This window comes from Ambystoma mexicanum, chromosome 3p (assembly GCF_040938575.1).
Source record: "Ambystoma mexicanum isolate Mex_15411 chromosome 3p, UKY_AmexF1_1, whole genome shotgun sequence".
Classification (NCBI taxonomy): domain Eukaryota; kingdom Metazoa; phylum Chordata; class Amphibia; order Caudata; family Ambystomatidae; genus Ambystoma; species Ambystoma mexicanum.
Window position 1 is genome coordinate 926,031,086 of NC_090925.1, and position 23,087 is coordinate 926,054,172.

A 23,087-nucleotide genomic window follows, 5' to 3' on the forward strand; every position below is an offset into this window, starting at 1 on the left:
CAAAATCAAGACTCAATACAACAAACTGCCCAAGATCACTCCGCCCTCATCTGAGCCATTAACCCTCCAGATGGTCCAAGACCCTCCACATTCCACAAACAAGCCTACACTCCTCTCATCAAGGGAAGTAACAATCCCTGAAGTCTTACTAATCATGAAACACATCAAACCCTTGCTATGTAAAGGAGACATATGCCCAGCCAATCTAATCAAAGATTGTGCAGCTGCCCTGGCCCCATTTCTCACCACTTTCATAAATGCCTCCTTCGCCAACAGCACTGTCCCATCAGCCCTTAAGGAAGCGTGGGTTCGACCACTATTAAAGAAACCCACCTTAGACCCAGACTCCCCTAACAACTATCGTCCAATCACCACCGTACCATTTCTGCTAAAGATATTGGACAGAGCTGCCTATATACAGATACAGTCGTACCTGGAAACCCACAACATATTAGGAAAAAGGCAATCTGGTTTCCTCCCTCGTCACGACACGGAATCATCCCTATTAGACCTCAAGAACCATCTACTAGAAGCCATGGACAAAGGTCAATCGCCACCCCTCCTACTCCTGGATCTCTCTGCTGCCTTTGACTTGGTTGACCACAAGATCTTATGTAAACATCTAGCTAACAATGCACAATTCTCCCAAGAGGCCACCGCCTGGATCACTTCCTTCTTGGAGGGTCGAGCTATGCGGGTCTTTTCGGACCAAGCCTCAGCTTCTCCAACTCCCATTGAATGCGGCACAGTACAGCCCCCACCCTTTACAACCTCTTTACCCTTGCACTTTTCAGAGACCGAGAAGACTTCGGCATAGCTTTCACAAACTATGCCGATGACGCACAAATTCTTCTCCCCTTAACAGGAAACTACGAACAAGACCTCCACACCCTGCAGCTAACATATGCACGCATTCAGGCTTGGATGGCAGCCAATGGGCTCTGCTTAAACGGGGAAAAAACTGAAATCCTGCTAGTAGGCCCCAAAGAAGCACTAAAAAAACTGAATGTGAAGTATAATTAATTCATTATTGATAATACTACCATTACAGCCTCCACATCAGTTAAAACCCTTTGGGTTTACCTCGACTCTACCCTAACTATGGACAGGCAAGTCAGCGCCATCTCATCCGCCGCTGTCCTCACCAAAAAAATTATAAATGCAGTAAAACCCCACCTGGAACGCACTACCCCTCAACTTAAGAAGCGAAGAATCTCTCGCAGTGTTCAGAAAACTGCTAAAAACAAAGTTATTTAACACCTTTTACAAATTTACTTTCTCCACCCTGTTCCACTGTAACCCTTGGAACTCTTTCTCTACACTGTCGCTGAACATATACCAACCTCTTCACTGCCTATGTATTACCTGCCCTACTGTACTAAGTAACTTGCTGTAATAGAGCCACGATGCCTCCAGGCCGTTGGGCGCTTTATAAATTCAAATAAAATAAAATAAATAAAATTGTGTGGACAATGTAAACCGTTGCCTCCAAGCGAGGTTGAAGGTTATACCAAAATGTTTTTAATGTATGAGGCAAAAAGTTAGATCTTTAAAGTACAATTTTCAAATATATATTCTAAAGGCCTACGTTTTAGAAACTATTCTAGAACAGAGCACATTAAACACTTTTAATTTGGAAAATTATACCGCCCACTGGGTTGATTGTTATGGAGATGGATGATGCTGCTGTCTGGGGTGCACTTCAGACAAATATGTTGCTGCCGGCGGGAATTTACGGGGGGTGTCTAGGATTTGCATACCACAGGAGAAGTTGGCAATGATGGGCAAAAAAGTGTCAATCCATAAATTGATCGAAGGGTGGAATCTGACTATGAAATTCAACACTCACAAGGGGTACGCACGTAAAAGATAAAGAAGTAACGCAGTAACATCAAAAGTAACGTGTAGGCTGATGTCACGACTCATGTATATCCCACCTAGTGCGCCACACATAAGGAAATGGGGCGCTGCACAGGGAAAGACATGCGCAAAAACACAGAAGGGTTGGGTATATTAATAAACAGTTTGGTTATATCTTAGTAGGCCCAGGGCAGACTAGACAGAAGCCATTTTTTAGTTTGAGAAGCCATAGCTCACTGTGAAATTTAAGTTCTGCTGACACTTGCAGAAATGCGAGCTCAGCTCCCCAAGGGTGAGACAGCAAGAAGCCCACAGTAGCTAATACATTTTTGGCAGAAGGAAAGGTTTCTCATGGGAAGAGAACTGCAGCTGAGTATCAGGTGCAGGCCCACACAATAAGTTGAAGGTCATTGGGCTGGGTACCAATGGCCCAGGTAGCAAGTACAGCATTAAAAGAGAATTAAAGGAGAAATGTGGTTCCACCTACGGTGTCCTGCACAGTTTGTTTTATTCAGAGCTGGCACGATACAAGAGAGGAGATGGGAAGTGAACAGGTGCAGGGGGCGAGGGAAGTGGGGGAACCAATCCGGGGACTGGGATATGGTGTTGCAGAGGCCCTAACAATACTCCTGACCTTGTTGCTGTTCCCTCATAATTCTATTGGATAGAGTTGGTGGAATGTTGTGGCTCATGCTGTCGCCAACGAAGGAGTCCATTCCACATTGTCGTATTTATCAACCTGTACCTTAGCGGATGCCAACCAATGGAATGCCAGATTGTCTGCAGGTCAGCAGATAATGATTTAATTGAGGGGAGGGGCGCTTAACGGTCATGACGTCGTCTTGAGGGTGATGTTCCAGGAAATGTTTTTATCGAATCGGGACATGTTATACATATGAAATTATAGGGGTCCCGTGACGACCCACCAATTATTTATTAGCACATCCTCAAAATTGTAACGAGTGACAAATTATGCTAATATGAGATTTCCTTTTATAAATATTGCAGCTTTCCCAGTTGACTGTTTAATAAAGCAGTGTTTTTTTCTTGCACAGTGTGCTTTTCTTTTGGATTATTTTTATGTTCTTTGGATCACCCCTGGAGACCCCTGGTCTACACATGCATATAGAGAGCTGCACCCACATATTCAGAAGACCTAGTATATATGTGGGTTCAGAATTGAACATATAGATTTCTGAGAACAGTAACCTTTTGCATGTACCATGGCCTAACACATAACCTATGCTAACCTTTCATTGCCTATATGTTAAGTGGCCTCTACATAGCTAAAACTTTCACTATCTCGTACCTTCACAGTGGAGTTGTTGCGTATCTATCTTTTGAATGTTAATTGATATATTTTTTCTCTGATACCATTCTTGTTTTGTTACACAAAAAAAATGAATATTCTGAAAATAAATGTGAAATAGTTAAAATAAGGTAATGCATTTATTTGCCTCATGTTGACAAGTCATGAGAGGATATGATATGATATGACATTTATAGCGCACCTATACAGTGTTTCATGAGTTAAGTTATGTAGTCTAGCAGAGCCGATGCAGAATAGGAATGTTTAGAATGCCTAGTATCTTTTAGAATAGAGAATATTTATATGGATATTGGGTATGATTGAAAGTGAATGCCTTTGTGGACTTCTAATAGCAAGATTCATATAGGCAGGTACAATTTTGTTTGTTTTGAGGATGGTTTGGATACATGTACATTGTATTGATCTCCAGCGTAATGCTAGAGACCCAGTTGTCTGAAACTGAACTTTTCTTTTAAATACCTCACTGTCTTTTCTTTGCCCTAAATTATGGGGTGGGTTTGTATAAATGGTAGTATTAGATTAGAAAGAACCACTAGCCACCAATTTAAAAATACACCACAACTCCTAAGTCATCTCCTCAGGTTTAGTGATTCGAAAGTGCTGAGTAAACGCTATTTTGAGTCTATCTAAGTAGTCGCTGGCGATTCCCCTTTATTCTGCTTACAGGTCTCTGTTTGGCTACTGCGTCTTTCTGGGGCAAATCAGCAGAATCGCTGCAATAGCCTATCTCTAGCTTGCCCAGGGCATCCCTGTGCTAGAATCCATTGTCGGTCAATTAGCATGCTGCATGAGCTGCTGCCTCCCCTTTGGTGTCATCACTACTCCCATAAACTGATTCATATCCACCCAAGCCAGATTATAGCAGTGTATGAAGGCGAGCATCTCCTCATTCAACTGTTACAGTTTGTCTCTAATCCTAGGAAACTCCTTAACTAAGTTTTGTAAATCATGGGACATGAACTTTAAGCAGGCTGCACTGCTCCTTCCCCTCCTCTGCCAGCCCTCCCAGCATTTGCTTGAGAGGTGCCTGAAGGATCCTAGTATCTCTTCAGTATTGCGAGCTTCCCCAAGCAATGAGGTGGCAATGGTGCGCCCTTCAGTTGACTGCTCAGGAGGCCTCCTGTGGTAGGCTGTTTCGTTATATTTTTGAGGTGCTTAAACTTGTATCGCTTTCCTTTCAACTAGGTGGCTTCACAGAGCCTATTAAAAAAAATTGTCAAAATCGCACAAAAAAAAAGGATTGCGCACCTCCACTGACGGAGTGTAAGTCGGGCATGTGTGGGGCCCCAGAGAAACCCAAAGCACTAGGCTCAGTCTGCACCAGTGCATGATTGCAGTTAGATGTGAGTCTGCTTCAGTGGGTTGCTTGGCTGCCCCTGACGCCTGTGCACCCTGTCCGGCTGGTTGTGCGGCTGGCATTATAGTGCTTCCTTTAGAAAAGAAATCTACGTTATACTCTGCAGTATCATTGTCATGGTCTTTCTGTCCAGCATTAGTTTTTTCATCTACCATCTAGTGGCACAGCAGAGTGAGCATCCATGATGCTACCTTGTTCGGCAGGAACTTAATGTGTTGCTGCAATCCGTCATTTGTGTATTTAGACAATTTACCATGGACTCATTCTGTCTACATGCAACTTCCTCCAACCACGTAGCATATACCCCCCACTGTCTAGTGCTCACCTTTACTTTTTGCTTTCCAATGACGTCTCAACGCACCTAGTTTTTCCAAGTTGAAGTTTGCTTCTATTAGAAACTGAGTGTGCCTGTTACTGTCAGCAGGTGCCACAGTTCAAGAAACTCGCTCTTAGCACTGTTAACGTTGGTGTACATAAATTGAGCATGGGTGCCCCAACAAGGGGTCACCACCTGCTTCAACAGTTTTTTGCCCATTTCCCTTGGTATATAAACAATTGCCTGCAAACAGTCTCCCTGTAATACTCTGACTCCACTCCTTTACGGCCCTGAGAAGGAAGGGGGTTTTACAGAGACTGTGCAGAATGATCCTGAAGCGGGCTACAGGGCCCTCGCTCCATACTCACTCTTGTTTCCTTATTTATGTTGTGAGCTATCCCTTTCTCTTTTCCTCCTTCCCAGTTCATGCCTTTTCATTCCCCTTCTTCAACAGAATATCAATAAACAGAAACTGTTCCTTTCAAAGGGCTCTCAAACCAGACCACATTAAAAACAGAATACCTTAAAACCAGAACCTTAATATACCAGAAAAACCTACCAGCTCTTACCATACCCGCCTACCTACACTATCACTGCCAGTATTTTCCCAAATCTATCCCTGGGTAGAAAAAAATATGATTGTCAATGCCACAGTGATGAAACAGACAAAAAGGAGCACAACAACAAAGACCCAACCCAAATCTGCATAACCACGCCTCCTGTTGTTTCACCATCATAGCAAGACCCTTAACTCCCCTGAAATGCTAGCGAGAGGGCATAACCTACAAGCTTCCTTCTCCCGATTAGCCTTTGGCATTTTAAACCAAGATCCCTTATCTCTTTCATTGGTGCTGGCGGGGCTTTCGAGAGGATGTCGTCGGTAAGAATGGCGATGCACCCTCGTTGCAGGACAAGTTCGAGTCGCAGCACCACACTGACAGAGTAATCAGACAACCATCTCATTTTCATGGATGGAAAACACAAAAGTGATTAAAAACGATCTATTAGTTTGCTTGCAAGGCATACAAGCAGCATCCCCTGTTAAACCATTCCCTACTGGCTAACCCAACCTGCCCTCGAGATCCATATCTTTTTATAGATGACTGGTCACATTTGCATTGAATGATCGAAAATATTTGGGCAATACCTGCCGGCATGTTCTCCCCGCCTTATTCAAAGGGCTCATCATGGTAGTTATTCCTTTCATTGCCACTAATGTATGGTAATAACACTTCAAAGAACTTTCTGTCTTGCCCCTCAGGCTTGCCCCCTTAGGGCATCTGCCCCATGACCGCTTCCGATCCTACTGAACAGCTCCTTCTTTAATCCTGCCTGTGCCTATGTGATCCACTGGCCCTAGTTTAAATGCCTTGCTCCAATACCCTAGATGGTGGAAAGGCTCAGAGTCTGCAGTTTTGGCGCACATGCACAGTCCAGTTCATATAGGATACTAGTTGTCCAGCTCCAGCTGGGGAAAAGGATTTTCACCAAACCAAAGTCTGCAAAAAGAAAAATAATAAATGTTAGGCACTAGGGCAGGGACTGATACAAAAAGGGGGAAAAAGCAGAATAGTCCATAAGGAAGATATCCCTAACGGAAACTCCCCCCTACCTCTTCTCCAGCGGCCCCATTATTTATTTATTTGGCATGACGACAGAGCGCTACCACAGTGGTTATGTATGTATGTAAAATAATGTATTCAAAGTCAAGATTACTCACACTCTGGTGTTCATCACTATTATTGCCTTTCCCCCTGCCTCAGGTGACTCCAGTATATGTCCAATTATTCTTCCTGTTATTTATCTTCAATTGTTGTGTTAAGTATATAACATGAATTCAAATGTTTCCAGCCTAGAAATCTTAATTTCTGATTAATGAACAAGAGCTTAATGACTAACAATTCTTTAGTCATGTACACACTATTTTGTGCACTGTCGCTTCGGTACAAAAATGGGTTTGAAGGTGTTCAAACAGAGATATTCAGCCACTCTAGTGTGAAAAAGGTTTCATTGGAGTTGCTCATACACCCAAATATCCAAAAGAGTGGAAAGGTCCAATGTTCTGGTCAATGTCCGCATTTCGGATATATTTTACTTCTGCTCATACAAAATACAATGCATGGAACTTGAATTTCATATAGCTGTGTTGTATTTTCCCTATAAATGCAGAAAAACAATACTGTGGATGGAGGTTTACACTGCATCTAGTTTTTTTGCATTTATTGTATTTCGTGTATTTGATCAGTGGGGGTGGTCTACCAAGGAGTACTTTGTAACTAAGGCAAAAGTTATCACAAACCCCATGTGAGGTTCTGTATGTCGAACAAATACAGTGCAGTGCCACTAGGGTACCGAATCATAATTCGCCAGGGTAACTATTATGGGATGGTACTTTAGATTTAAATATTGGGGTTTTGGAAGAGGATGGAAAAGCTGGATTGTGGCAGATGATGCATGACAAAGTGGGATTTAAGCATCTACCTTGGAGAAGGGTCTCTCCTAGCTCTTCGATGATTTGTGGAGACTCCCATTTCATAGTGTGGCTGCTTGTTCCACACAGGCTGCAAGGGACGGTCATTTTGTCTACAAGATATTATCTTTTCTATACATTTATTATCTTAACATGTGTCTTGTCCTCGCAGCCCCCCACCCCCTATCCTATCTCTTTCATTAAGTCTTGGCAGGAAGATGTCAAAATGGGACATCCTGGTCTCCAACCCAGGCCTCCCTATCGCTGATACCTACACCAGTGCTTCCTCCAGACAGACCCTTACCAACATCCTCTTTGTCGTTCCCTCTCCAGGCCTATGGAACCCCATATGGTCTCTGTTCTTTTCTTCTTCGCCCATTAATAGTGGCAACCGGTGGGAGGCCCTCCTGGCCCTCTTCCACTCCTCCAGGACCATCATTAATGGTTACCTAAACGTCACCATCCTAGTCCAAGGCCCTCAGGCCAACCTCTTCCTTTTTGATAGACGCTTCCCACGCCTTATCAACTTCCTTTCTTCTCCTGCTGTTCCTTCTTTCCCCTCTCTGGCTCCTCTGTCGCCTCCATCCTCTGCCACCTCTATGGCTGCCTCTGCTGCTTCACCGGCCACCCTGTTGCCTCCTTCCTCTGCCACCCCCCTAGATCTTCTGCCGCCTCCATCCTGTGCTACCTCTATGGCTTCCTCTGCTGCTTCCCTGGCCACCCTGGTGCCCCCTTCCTCTGCCACCCCTCTGACACCAACATCCTCCTCCCTGGCTACCTTGCCTTCTCCTCTGCCCATCCTCAGGCACCTGCAACACTTCCACAGGGTGTAGCTCTGACCTGTACCCCTCCACATATGCCGTCTCCTGGAAGAACTAGACTTGGATCTACTCGGTCTGACTGAGACTTGGTTCACGGCCAGCTCTGTCACAAGCTTTGATACTCTTTTCTGATGGCTACAAGATCCTCTCTGAACCCAGAATCAAACGTCCCAGTGAGGGTCTTCCCAGAGTGGATCCCTGCTTCTATCATTCCTATGCAGGACTACTCCTCCTTTGAATGCCTGGTCTGCAGGCTCCCTATCTCTCATGGCCTTTCTCTCACTGTGGCCACTATCTACAAGGCGCCTGGCTAGGTTGCCCCCTTCCTCTCTGAGTGGGCGGGCCTCTCCTCACCTCTACCTCTCAATTTCTCCTCCTCTGAGACCTTAACATCCACCTGGATGCTACCTGCCCTTCTTCAGGACTCTTTCACAACCTCTGCGACTCTCTCTCTCTATATTCTTCCCTCTGGCCCGACTCACTCTGTAGAGCACACCCTGGATGTTCGGATCTCTTCAGACCTCCCCCTTTCCAACTCTCTCACCACTGCTCTCTCTTGGAGTGATCACTTTGTCCTTTCCTCCCACCTATCCCTCTCAACCCCTCAGGCCAAGCCGACTCCAGCACTGCCGCCTAACTTCTTGGTCATCCGACCCATGAAGTGTGTGTCATTTGAGGCTTTTGACGCTACTTTCTCTCCTCCTTCTGCATCTTTGACTGACTCACACCGTGACACCTCCCTATCTAACCTTCATCTTTCTATCACGTTTGATGTACTTGCCCCTGTCATGAGGATCCGCTAGAACCCCAAATCCAAGTACAACTCTTGGTACGATCCGACCTCGTCACCCTCAAATGCAAGTTCTGGGTGGCTCAGAGGAAGTGGAGGGCATCAGGTGCACCCTCTGACAAACTGGCCTGCCACCTGCTCCAAAGACAATACAAATTCTGTCCTCGCCAAGAAGAGAGCCTACTTTTCAGCGGCATCTAACAACTCGGTTGAACTCTTCAAAATCTGCAATTAGCTGGCCAATCCTGCTGCAGTTTCTACCTCTCCTGTTCCCTCCCATGCCCTCTGTACGGCCTTGGCATCTCATTTCATCACTAAAAGTCGGGACATCCTGTCCGCCCTCTCTTCCTCTTCTCCTGCCCTGCCTGTGGCTGTTCAGCCTCCTGCCTTCTCTTCCTTTCCCTTGTTCACCCCAGACGATGTTTCTAGGCTAGTCCGATCTATGAAAGTCTCGTCAAAACAGGTTCTCTCCTGTTCATCCAGAGTCGTTAAGGACCACATCGACACCCTTGCTCCAGCCTTAACCGATTTATGCAATCACTCCTTTGCCACTGGAACCTTCCCCTCCCCCCTTAATCACTCCCTTGCGCACCCCCTGCTAAAAAGGCCCTCTGCCGAACCTTCCTCTCCGGCGATCACCTGATCTCCATCACTCCTTTCCCGGGCAAACTCTTGGAAAGCTGGCCATCTCCCAGATTAATCTGCAAACTGAATCTGTCGGTTGTCTCCACGTCCACCAGTCTGGCTTCAGAACCGCAAGAAGCATGGAAACTGCTCTCCTGAACACCTGTGAAGACCTGCTCTCGAACCTTGAATCTATCCTTCCTTCTGTCCACATTCTCCTCGATGTTTCTTCTGCCTTTGATATGGTCAACCATGCCATCCTGCTCAGTCACCTCTGTGATAACCTGGGTATCACTGATTAGACCCAGGCTGATCTCCTTTTTCACTGATCGACCCTCTCCGGTCCAACTGGAAAGTTGAGTAGCGTAATTCTGATTCGAAATACAGCTACCAATTATGTGTCTGATTTTCTTCAGGGAATACTGTCGGAAGACCGTGTCCTGGGTGCTGCCCTTTGGCGAAATTTCTTCAGCAAGCAGTGTGAGGATCCAAGACAACTAGAACTCATGGTAGAATATGTGCGCAAGCAGGTAGGAATTTTTAGTTCAGTTTGCGCGAATGTCCTATTTTGATTGTTAGAAATTACAATCTAAATGTGTATTACATTGCATGGGGGAAAGTTGGAAACCCAATTGTATGCATAAAGTTGTGAATAGGAATATGATGGTAGAAATGTACATTACAGTACCTATGTGGAATTGGCTAAAGAAAAAACGAAATCCTAATCTGCAGCAAAACCCCTTGGCCGTCTTCCTTAGGACCCCCACCCGTTGCATCATCCTTAAACATAGACATTGCAATGATCTTCACATATAGATTTTAAAACTTCTTTTGACTGAGTCAACAGTGATATTTTATGGGAAGTTATGGAAACTTTGAAAGTTCCAAGTGACATTCTAAATCCCATCCTGAGATTTTATGAGGAGAACTTTGTGTTTGTACGCCATGGCCTGAGGTGTCGAGGCCACCAAAATGTTCCCCCATTATAAGTGGTGTTAGGCTGGGGTACGTCTTGGCGCCTTGGCTATTCTTGATTGATATATATATATATATACATATCAATTTCTGAGGCTTGTGGAATCTGCTTAGATCACATGCTGTGCATAGGCCGACATCTAGTGGAAGCTGCGGAGTATTACAGTTTGTTTTTCGAAACTCGAAAATTGGGTGTCGACACAGGGCGTGCCAGTAATACTATCCCTAGTGTGACGTCCACTGTACCCATGATCCCTCACACGTCTAGGACCCTCAGATTGTTTTTTTCCGCCATGCTGGTCGGAAGCACTGAGCAGAGTTCCCTGACTTAGTCAGATTTTGCTAATATTGTTATATATTTCCCCGTTTATTCCACCTCTACGTCGAGTCTCCGAACATCGACACTCGACTCCGGATCGGAGAAAATTGAACAGTTGGACTACAGCGACGGATTTGGGCCTCGGACGGCCTCTGGCCTCGGCCCGGGCCTCGGTAGTCCTCTGGACTCGGCCCTGCAAGTAGGGAGAGTGGGGGGTGGCACATATCCTACACTCTGTTTAATATAGGTACATTACTTATATTCCTACACTCCCAGCGCGCTGCCATAGGGTGCGTATGGAGGGTACCCCCTTTCAATTTTGCCCCAAGTGCAACCGCAAGTATCCTTGGGTTGATAGACACGCTACGTGTAACCTCTGCTTTCCGAGGGACCACCCCGAGGCGAATTGCAGAGCGTGCAGTCGGTTTAAACCGAAGGCCCTTAAGGACCGTTCGACAAAGCGTTGGCCCCACCACACCAGGCGACAAGAGGCCATGGCCGCGGAAGGTGCCTTCAGCGATGGCAGCGACGCCGTACTTTCGGACGGCGAGGGCAATGTGGCGTCGATGGACAGCCAAGCGCAAGTCCCCGACCTCGGAAGGTTGTCCGGCAGGGCAGCTATGGGGAAGACCCCCGGCGACACGAGCGCTACCCACACCACTTCCAGCAAACAGAAGTCCAACCGAGACTCGACGCACATGTCGAGTTCTCGGCAAGAGGCACATAGAGAACGGTCCACTGAGTCGGTGTCCTCTGGGCGTTCGCGTTCGCCTCATGACACCAAGCAACCCTCCACTGTTGCTAAAAGTGCCTCGCTCCCCTTAGTGACTGAGGTTCGGTCGTCAGAGGACGACGCCGACCTCTACCCCCAAGCCACACTCCAGGAGTCGGTGTTTGCAGGCAGCGGCAAGGCTGCTACCGAATCCCTTTCACTCTCCAGAGACAGGGACTCTACCCCAGAATTTCGACGCAAGGCATTGAAAAGCTCTGATGGGGCCCAAAAGTCGGGGAAGCACTCTTCCACCCACGGGGAGTGGGGAAAACAACGAAGTAAGCAGTCCCAGCCTACTTCCTCTCCTAAACTACATTCTACTCCACCTAAACAGACGGACAAGTCTCAAACCCCTGTCCTTAAGGCCCCTGTTCAGGCCAGTAGGTCTAGCCAGGACAAATCTCAATCTGTTGTCCCTAAGACCCCTGTTCAAACCAGTAGGTCTAGTCAGGATAAAACAGAGAAAGCACTCCAGGAAAGAGTTATTCCCAGTTCAAAGGAATGGTCCAGTGAGGACATAGACAGAGTAATGTCAAGGATGTCATCATTGGCAGATTTCTATGCCAAGAACCCGGAACACTTTCTCTCTTATACACCAGAAGGGGCAACTCCCTCAGGCTCAAAGGATCCAATACCCCCAAGTAGGAAGTACCGGGGTGAAGCACCAACTCTAGCTTCAAACCCCTTCTATATACAGCCCTATTCTAAATACCAGGAAAATCCATCCTTTGTTGAGGATCCAGACGTGGGCATGTTCGAAGAACAAACTGGGACAGGCTATTACGGGGATGATGAGGACCCAAGAGGAGGAGGAGGAGGAAGAGGACGACCCAGATACATACAGGGTAGATTCCCCAGTAGAGAAAGAGCCTGCGGTTACCGACTCCCCGGTCGACAACCAACCTCTCCTGAATGAGGTCCTGTCCAGAGCGGCACAGCACTTCCACATTGACACCCAAGGTGCTCAGGAAGAGAAGGACTTTGCAGAGGAACTGGTGGGAGAGAGGAGACCTGTTGCTCAGGCCATCCCTATCCTTAAGTCAATACAAAGGAGGATAGACCCTTCCCTTGTTAACCCCAATCTTACTTGGGCAGTAAACCCCAGAATTGAAAAGCTTTTCAGGGCAGCCCAATCTGACCCACTATACAGAAGGGGACATCTCAAACCGGACTCCCTGGTTGTTACAAACACCCGTAAGAGGGCGGGGACACCCTTGTCATCGTCCGAAGCTCCCCCCGACAAGGAGAGCAAGAAGATTTATGGCTTGGGCAGGAAAGTAGCCTCCACTTCCGCCTACCAGGCAAGGATTGCAAACTCCACCACCCTGCTGGCTAGTTACAACTGCCATCAATGGGAAGAAGTCGCGGCTCTCATAGACTCTGCCCCAGAACCCTTAAAAAGCCAATTGGCACGAGTTTCGGCCAAGGGGAGAGCCCTATCAGGTTACATTTTAAAATCAACCTTTGATGCCGCGGATAACGCCGGCAGATTAATTGCTGAAAGCACGGTCATCAATAGGCATGCTTGGCTGCGGCAGTCTGGTTTCAAGGCCGAGACCCAAGCATCATTGATAGATAAGCCGGTGGAGCCGGATCTATTGTTTGGAAAGGCGGTCGAGGACGCACTAAAGAATGCCAAGGACGAGTACGAGACACTCAAGTCCCTAGGGCAACTAACCAACAAACCCCCTAACCAGAGAGGGAATGGCAATTTTCGTCTGCCTCGCGGACAAAACTCCCAAAGAGGCTCTAACTATTCCCATGGCCAGGGTACTACATAGAACACTAACCAGCAGTCTACCCAGAATTATGGCAGGGGTAACAAAAGAGGTCGTGGTAGGGGTAGAGGCCGTCCCAATAAAGGAGGGGGCACGCCTCCACCAAAACAGATGGAAATGCGTCCCCAGTAGAGCGACGCATTTCCATCTTCACCCAAGCTTGGGAAGGGATCACATCAGACAGATGGGTGCTGTCCACAGTGTCCGCAGAATACTGCATAGAACTCCTAGAGCATCCCCGAAACCACCCTCCATGACAAAGAATACACTCCTTAGACCACCAGAAGATCCTACTCGAAGAGATCGAAATTCTTCTCGCAAAGGACGCGATAGAACTCGTCTCGGGACACTAGGTAGACAAGGGTATTAATTCAACTTACTTCCTTGTGCCAAAAAAAGATTTGACAATGCGCCCAGTATTGGATTTATGGCCTGCAAACAAGTATGTCAAGCCCCAAAAATTTCGCATGACTACTCTCCAAGAGGTAATTCCCTTCCTAAAAAAGGGGGATTACATGGCAACATTGGATATGAAAGATGCCTATTTTCATATTTCCATGTTCCCAGCGCACAGAAAATATCTGCGCTTCAAGGTGGACAGTCAGCACTACCAGTTCAAGGTACTGCCCTTCTGGATAGCCTGTGCTTCAAGGGTATTCACCAAGGTACTGGCCGTGGCGGCGGCACACCTACGCAGGGAGGCAATCCCAGTGTACCCTTATCTGGATGACTGGCTCATCACGGGGGAGACCCCAGTAATTTGCAGGACAAACATTCAAAGAACTATCGACCTCCTCTTCGAATTGGGCTTCTCCATAAACGAGAAAAAATCAAGTCTGGTGCCCAGCACCTCCAAGCAGTTCCTAGGAGCTGTTCTAAATACTCAAGAGGGGTTGGCTTTTCCTTCAGAGGAAAGAATTCGGAATATACTACTGCAAATTCCACAATATCAAACCGGTCGCCAGATAACAGTACGCAAAGCAATGCGTTTGCTGGGCATGATGGCGTCATGTTTTTACCTGGTCCCCCACGCGCGCCTGCCCATGCGTCCCATGCAAGAATGGTTGGCGAAACTGTGGTCTCAGGCAAGTGGTCAGTGGGACGATCTAGTGGTCGTTTCGCCAACACTTGTACAAAGCCTCCACTGGTGGACAAGAGACAATCTATCCAATGGGAAACCCTTTTACGATCCCGAGATACAGGCGGTAGTCACGACGGACGCGTGCCAACAGGATGGGGAGCTCACCATCTCCACCACACAGCTCAGGGTCTCTGGTCTCACACAGTGGCCAAGAATCACATCAACCTGCTAGAGCTTCTGGCAGTTTTCAGAGCACTTCAAGCGTTCGAGCCCTACCTATTGAACCTGTTGGTGCAGATCCGGACGGACAGCACAACAGCCATGTTCTACCTGAACAAGCAAGGAGGGACTCGTTCGCCAAATCTGTCCAGACTTGCCCAGAAAATCTGGATATGGGCACTCAGACGGAACATCTTTCTGTCATCTCAACATGTTCCAGGGGATCTCAATTCTCTAGCGGACGCTTTGAGCAGAGATCCCCTTGCGGAGGAACACGAATGGTGTCTACACAGAGATATCGTAGAAGATCTCTTCTCTCAGTGGGGTTTCCCCACTATAGACCTATTCGCCACAAGTGAAAACAGTGCCCAGGATTCACATGCAGGTTTCCCCAACCAGACTCCCTGTGGATGAACTGGTCAGGGATGTTTGCGTATGCTTTTCCACCAACTCCTCTCATCAGGAAGGTGGTGAACAAGATGAACAGAGAGTCGATGACGCTCGTCCTAGTTGCTCCCATGTGGGCGAGACAACCGTGGTTTCCACACCTCTGCAGACTCTCAGTGTGCGATCCCATGAAACTCCCGGGCTGGTACAACCTTTTGTCCCAACACCAAGGTCAGAAGGTGCATCCTCAACCCAACTCCATGAACCTAGCAGCATGGTTCCTGAGGTCATAGAGTTTGGACATCTCAATTTACCACAGAGGTGTATGGCCATCCTAAAAGAGTCTAGGAAACCGAACACGAGGCATTGCTACTTCGACAAATGGAAGAGATTTGTTATCTGGTGCCAGAATAAACAAATCAACCCAGTTGATTGCACTCCTTCCACAATTGTGACATACATGCTCCACCTGCTGGACGCAGGGTTGGTTTTCAACTCACTAAAGGTACACCTGGCAGCACTGTCAGCGTACACCACCTCACATAGCAAGGTGTCGTGGTGGAAGGTACCCATGGTTAATGCCTTCATGGAGGGAGTAAAGAGACTTCATCCTCCTATATCTAACCCACCACCAGGATGGGACCTGAACGTGGTGCTATCTAAACTCATGGGCCCCCCATTCGAGCCCATGCATAAGACAAGTCTCAAACACCTGACCTATAAGACTGCCTTCTTAGTAGCCATTAAATCCATAAGAAGGGTCAGTGAAATTCAGGCTCTGTCAGTGCAGGATCCTTTCTTTACTATTCATAAGGATAAGCTTGTTTTACGGACACACCCTAGGTTCTCACCTAGGTTTATTTCCAAATTCCATGTAAACCAGTCCATCGAGCTTCCGGCTTTCTTCCAATACCCACAAACCTTGGCTGAGGTTAAACTACACACCCTAGATATGCGTAGGGCGGTCCTTTACTACGTAAACAAGACCAGACCGCTTAGGAAAACATATCAACTGTTTGTCTCAGTAGCCACAGGCAAAGAGGGAGATCGCGTCTCTAAGGGTGCCATCTCCAAGTGGATTGTCAACTGTATCCAGTTGTGTTACTCTCTTTCTGACAAAACTTTGCCTTTTAGGCCCAGAGCCCACTCGACAAGAGGCATTGAGGCCACTCTGGCTTTCATTGCAAATGTTCCCCTTGACACCATTTGCAAAGCAGCTACTTGGAGCTCTATTCACACTTTTACTCAGCACTACTGCATTGAGACCCATTCCAAGACAGATACTCAAGTGGGACAAGCGGTTCTAAGACATTTATTTGCTCATGACCCTTCTCAAATCCCACCTCCTTCTAACACTGCTCGCTAATCTATGCACAGCATGTGATCTAAGCAGATTCCACAAGCCTCAGAAGGGATACATTACTCACTGTAATCATATTTCTGATGCTTGTATCTGCTTAGATTCACATGCGACCCACCCTTCCTCCCCTCTGAAAGAAGGCGCATGGATGCTTGTAGTCTTATCTTTTCTATCTTCTATCTGCTTGAATCATCTGTACTCACGCTACTCCTCATGCTACCTCATGTCAGAAAAAAATACAATCTGAGGGTCCTAGACTCGTGAGAGATCATGGGTACAGTGGACGTCACACTAGGGATAGTATTACTGGCACGCCCTGTGTCGACGCCCAATTTTTGAGTTTCGAAAAACAAACTGTAATACTCCGCAGCTTCCACTAGATGTCGGCCTATGCACAGCATGTGAATCTAAGCAGATACAAGCATCAGAAATATGATTACCGTGAGTAATGTATCCCATATCAATTTCTGAGGCTTGTGGAATCTGCTTAGATCACATGCTATGCATAGGCCGACATTTAGTGGAAGCTGCGGAGTATTACAGTTGTTGTTTTTGAAACATGATGGGGACGTCAACAGGGCATGCCAGTATTACTATCTCTAGTGTGACGGCCACTGTACCCATGGTCCTTCATGCGTCGAGGTTCCTCAGATAGTTTTTTTCCGCCATCATCGACGGACGCTTACTAGCGGAGTTCCTATATCAACGAACGCTATTGATTGAAAAACAATTAGTTAGTTACTCGTTCTATCCTTTTTATCACCGATTTTCGACAACATCTCGACGGCCCTGGAAAAGACTAACGTCGAACAAAGACCTTGTTTCGACGCACCAGGCCTCGGCACTGACAGTAGGGAGAGTGGGGGGTGGACATTTCTTAGGGCTCTAGGAGAATGCATATTCCCCTTTACCCTCTCTATTCTCGCCTTGCTGCCCTTCCTTTAAATTATGGAAAACCCACCATTTAAATTCTGCCCAAGTTGCAATAAAAAGTTTCAGTGGAAAGACAAGCAGCGTGTGTGCAATCTTTGCCTTGCACAGGACCACGATGAGGGCCATTGTCGAGCTTGTCAGCTCTTCAAACCGAAAACACTCAAGGACCGAAAGACCAATAGTTGGGCCCACCAAGCCATGCAGGCCGAGGCCGCCTTGGACGCGGAGGGGACATCCAGTGACGGCAGCATCGCCGTCTTTTCGGACAGTGAAGGTGACGGGGAACCGATCGATTCCCATGTGCTAGCCCTTGACCCCAATAGACAGGCCGGTGACACTGTTAGGGGGACAACAGCCATGCAGGCCGAGGCCGCCTTGGACGCGGAGGGGACATCCAGTGACGGCAGCATCGCCGTCTTTTCGGACAGTGAAGGTGACGGGGAACCGATCGATTCCCATGTGCTAGCCCTTGACCCCAATAGACAGGCCGGTGACACTGTTAGGGGGACAACACCCAGCGGCAGTAGCACACACAGTGCAACTCACACCAAACACATACTCTGTGGCCGAAAGTTGACGTCGCCATCTTTGACGCGGCCAGACACGGCTCCAAGGCGAAGGTCCACAAGTTCCCTGTCCTCTGGGCACTCAAGATCTTGATCGCCACACGACAGGCCCCCAAAGTCACGCCTACACCACGACGTGGTTGCAGGTGCCTAAAATAACAGCCGAAAGCCGAGAGTCGGAGGACGCAGCATCGGACCTCCCTCCCGCCGAGATCCGACATCAGACTTCCACGTCGAAATCGGGGAAAAGTTCAAGTTCCTCGAAATTATCACAACCGGTCCAAAAACATGTCCCAGAGATGCTACTCAAAGGGAGAAAGTTGAAAAAACATTCCTCAAAAAGCCACCAATCCACAAAGACTTACCATTCCCACAAGGAGAAAGGTAGAACACCTCACAAGGAAAAGAGTATAGATTCCCAAGGGGAGGGTACCTTGGCAGATGCTTTAAAACACAAGCAACCTACTTAAGAAACACCACAAACTCCCATTTCGAATGGATTGTGTCCTCCCACGTATTCCTCATCTTTGATATTCGTATCATCAGCTTTGCTGCTTCGGAAAAAATTGTTCTCACCAGAGGGCGCTGTGCTCGATGTCGTGGCGTTGATGTCCCTCGAGGGCTGCCGTCGAGCGTCAACGTCATGGTAGTATAAATAGCTCGAGCCGCGCCCGTTGGCTTCAGTTCCTTTTTCCTAAAGCTTTGCTTCGAGTGTGAACGGCGCGCTTCTGTTCTCGAAAGAAAATGTGTTCTTCTAAACCTTTGACCCTGAAGTCTGGCTTAAAAAAATTTCATGAATGCGGGGCGAAAATGTGGATAACCGACCCCCACCGTGTCTGCCCTTGATGCCTAGGTTCCAAACATCGAACCGATGACTGTGGGTCCTGTCAGGCCATGACAGAGAAAGCTCTCAGGGAGCGCCGAGGTAAACTGGGGGTGGGGAGGGCGGCTTTGAAGTCATCTTCAAAGAGGCATAAGAAGTTGGGTGAGTCGAGAGATTCGTCCTGACGCAAAAAGTCTTGATCGAGGAGTCGGGCGAGACCGTCTTTGTTGTCTTCATCGAAGAAGATGAAAAAGAGACGACATAGGTCTCCATCTTCCTCCCATTCCTCTACCGAGGTTATCAGGTGCCCAACCAAGGCTGATGCTCCCAAAAAAGTGGATGATTTCAAGAAAGCAATGCTGCCAATCTTCGAGAATGCAGCCTCGACCCCCTCGAAGGATTCCCACAGAAGCCTTGCCCCGGTCGCTCCTTTGGATTATTCTGGGAGGTGAAAGACTACTATGGCAAGGCCGACTACCAAACCGGCAAGTCACTCTCGATCTGACGAAAAATTGTCGAGGGTATCGTCTGGAGAACAAAGTATCTCTGTGATACCTCCAGAAAGGAGCAAATCGTCGAAGCACTCGACAAAGTCGTTGACTCCATCGGAGTCAGACACTTCAAAACATAAATCGAAGGCAACGCCGAGCAAATCTGCACTCCTGTCGGAACCTTCAACCTTCTCAGTTGAGGAAGTTCAGGAAATTCATGATACTAATTGCTCCAGATTGGGCCAGGAGGACATGGTACCCGGACCTTTTGGACATGTCCATCTGCCCTTCAATGCGTCTTCCACAAAGAGAGGATCTCCTCTCATAAGAGGAAGGTTGATTTCTCCATCCAGAGGTCAAGACACTCAGCCTTCACACATGGTTTCTGTGAGGCTGAGATGTAAGGATTGGGACCTCCTGGACGACGTAATGGAGATTTTGTTTTCGGCCAGAAGGCCAGCAACAAAATCCTTGTACTGGTGTTGTTGGAATAAATTCAGTAACTGGTGCAAGGATAAGAATGTGGATCCATTCCTATGTGGCACACCTATGGTGCTTTCTTTCCTATTGCATTTAGCCAATCAGGGGCTCCAGATTTAAATGATAAAAGGATACCTGGCTGCGCTTTCCATATTCAAGCGCTCCTCGGAAGATGTCTCTTATTTCAAGATGCCCTTAATTGTGCAATTTCTAAAAGGTCTCACTAAAGTGTACCGCTCAGTCCCTTTTCATGTCCCTGTTTGGGATTTAAATTTGGTATTGAAATTTCTCACATGTATTCCATTCGAGCCATTACATTCATGTCCTCTAAGGCTCATTACATTAAAAACTGTCCTACTAGTGGCTTTAGCATCAGCCCGCAGGGTAAGTGTGTTACAAACTCTTTTTTGTAAGCCTCCTTACACCGTATTCCATCCTCAAAGTCAAACCATCATTCCTGCCTAAGGTAGTCTCTGACTTCCATTTGTCGCAAAGGATAATACTACCAGCCTTTTATCCTCCCCCGCATGCAGGTAAGGAGGAAGAAAGGCTTCACTGGCTAGACCTAAAAAGGGCTCTAAGATTTTATATCTCAAGACTTGCTAAATTTAGGCAAGATGATCAACTCCTCATTGGGTATGCCGGCCACAAATTGGGCGTGGCTGTAACAAAACAGACTATATCCAGGTGGTTAATTTTTGCAATGGTAGAATGTTATAGACTTGCTGGCAAACAACCACCAGATGGGTTAAAGGCTCACTCGACCAGGGGATTGGCCAATTCTGCGGCTCTCCAGAGGGTTTTGTTTGTTTATTTATTTATAAGGTACACCACACCCTGGGGTATCTGGGCGCATTGCAAGGTTTAGTTGGTTACAGTTGCATACATAGAAAACAATACATGTGATAAAGACAGTACAATAACTTTTTCTACAGAACAGAGATTACTGCATTTACAGGTAAAGACAGGTATGGTACTGTATTCTGCAGTGCATGTGCTAAAATCAGTCAAATACATTTTCTACAAGCCGAGATTACTGCATTTACAAGTTAAGACATATGTAATATCGTATTCTGTAGACTGAGAAACAAGTGCATTACGGGCACGTCAGGATAGCGATCAGAGCAGTGAAGGTCACCGTACGTTAGATGTCATTCGTGACTAGCCAATTTTTTGTGTTTTTCCTAACACTTTGGTAGGTCTGATAGTTCGCAGCTCCAAAGGAAGAGCGTTCCAGAATTGGGCGGCCTGAACCGGGAAGCTGTTACCGCCAGCCCTTTTAAGGTTGAATTTTGGAGTTGTGATATAGAAGGAGTTTGTAGTCCTCATAAGCCGAAGTGGAGTTTTCTTGAGGAATTTTTCACTTTGGTACTGTGGCGCAGCATTGTTTAGGCATTTGTGCGTAATAGACACTACTTGAATTGAATCCTGTCCTTAATGGAGAGCCATTTTTGTTTTCTTCTAGTTTCCAAGATGTGTTCTCCTCCCTCGGGATACTTATTGCTGGTCTAAGCGTGTTATTTTGCAGTATTTGGTGTTTGTTAGTGACTTGTTTACTGGCTCCTGCATAGAGTGTGTTGCAGTAATCAAATTTAGATAAAAGTAAGGCTCTTGATAGTGTGATACAGCTCTTTGTGGATAAATAAGGTTTGCTAGCATGAATCGGCTTACATGTGTACGCTGTTGCAGAAGCTGTCACGTTCACTTGTTTACCCATGTTCAGTGTGGAATCCAAATAGAATCCTAGTGTTTTGGTCTCCTTAGCAACTTTAATGACATTCCCATCAATAGTGAAAGATGGTTATTGTGCATCCAGTTTCTTAAGGTTAGTCGGAGCTCCTAGGATCAAGATCACAGTTTTATCATCATTCAGGCAGAGGCTATGGACAGCCATCTATGTCTGAATAATTAGATAGATTTTATTGACTAAAGCCAGATCAGTATCGTAGTTGCCAGACAACGGTATGAGTATCTGGGTGTCATCTGCATAATTTGTGTAGATGACACCCAGATGATCCAGGTTGTCAAATAGTGGCTTAGTAAATATGTTGTATATATTTGGAGAGATGCAGGAGCCTTGCGGTTCTCCACATGTAATAGATAGTGGGTCAGCCGAAGCCGATGGAGAAGAGACTCTCATTGACCTGTTACTGAGAAAGGATTGGATCCAATCGGAAGCTTCTTGGGAGAAGTTAGATGCAGATGATAGGTGTTTGCAAAGGATTTTGTGGTCCACCAAATCAAAAGCAGCTGAAAGGTCTAGTAATAATAGTAGGGCACATTGTCTGTTATCTTTGAGTTGGTCAATTTTCATTTTCAGATCTATCAGAGCAGTGGAGTGGTCTGAAGCCTGATTAACTTAGTCCAAGGAGATTGTTGGTTTCTAGATGACGCTGAATCTGAATGTATGCAGCTTTTTCTATTATTGTAAGTAAGAACAGGACTGTAGTAATCGGCCTGTAGTTCATAGGAATAGATGGGTCCAGAGTCGATGTTTTAGCAATGGCAGAACCCACGCATCCTTTAGGTTTGTAGGTACATTGCAGGTCCAAAATGGGGCATTTATTAGTTTGGTGATAAAAGGGGCCAGGTATCTGGCAGCGTCTTTAATTATTTGGGCAGGACAGATATCACTGTGACATCTTGAGGGTTTGAGTGAGGTGATGATCTTTTCCACCTCTAAGGTGGTGACTTGAGTGAATTTAAATTCCTGGGGCAGACTGTGTACTTATTTTTGAGCACTCGGGTGGGCAGGAGTACTAGGCAGGTTAAGCCTCTTAGCTGCTATTTTGTTTTGGAGAGTGAACATTTTGTTGGATAGAGCCTTTTGCATGTTTGTACACCATGCTTTATCTTTTGGGCAGGAATCATCAGGGAGGATAGGGGATTCCATTTCCCTCAGGATTGTAAAGAGTTCCTTTGTGCTGGAACTGGCATTATGAATCCTATCGTATGTTTCTCGTTTAGTTCGTAATATTTCTGCTTTGTATTTGGATTCCAGCTTTCTTTTCTCAGCTCTCCGAGCTTTCAGCTGGGGGGTGCACCATGTGTTAAGGTGAGCTTAAGGTTTACTTTTCCGAAGTTTAAGTAGGGCAGTGGAGTCTAGGGCTTGGGTAATAGTCTTGTTATATAAGTCTACTAGTTCCGCTGGATCGAGTGATTTAGATGAAGCGTTTAGTGTAGGTAGCAGGAGAGACATGAGCTTGTCAGTGGTAATATTATGTTTGTTCCTAGTCAGGAGCAACAGAGCTATCACGTTCTGCTTGTTGACTGTTTGCTTGGCAAACGTGCTGAAGGATATTAGATAGTAATCAGTCCAGGTCTGTGGTTCAATT

At 46.6% G+C, this 23,087-nt stretch overlaps 1 protein-coding gene across 1 annotated transcript in view; it reads left to right on the plus strand.

Moving 5' to 3' along the window:
• The window catches only part of UQCC1 (ubiquinol-cytochrome c reductase complex assembly factor 1), a 999,068-nt gene that overhangs the window by 931,822 nt on the left and 44,159 nt on the right, over positions 1-23,087 (plus strand). Inside the window, exon 9 of the mRNA XM_069652213.1 lies at positions 9,985-10,098. Coding sequence (XP_069508314.1) covers positions 9,985-10,098 — 114 coding nt within the window. The remainder of the gene's footprint in view (positions 1-9,984; positions 10,099-23,087) is intronic.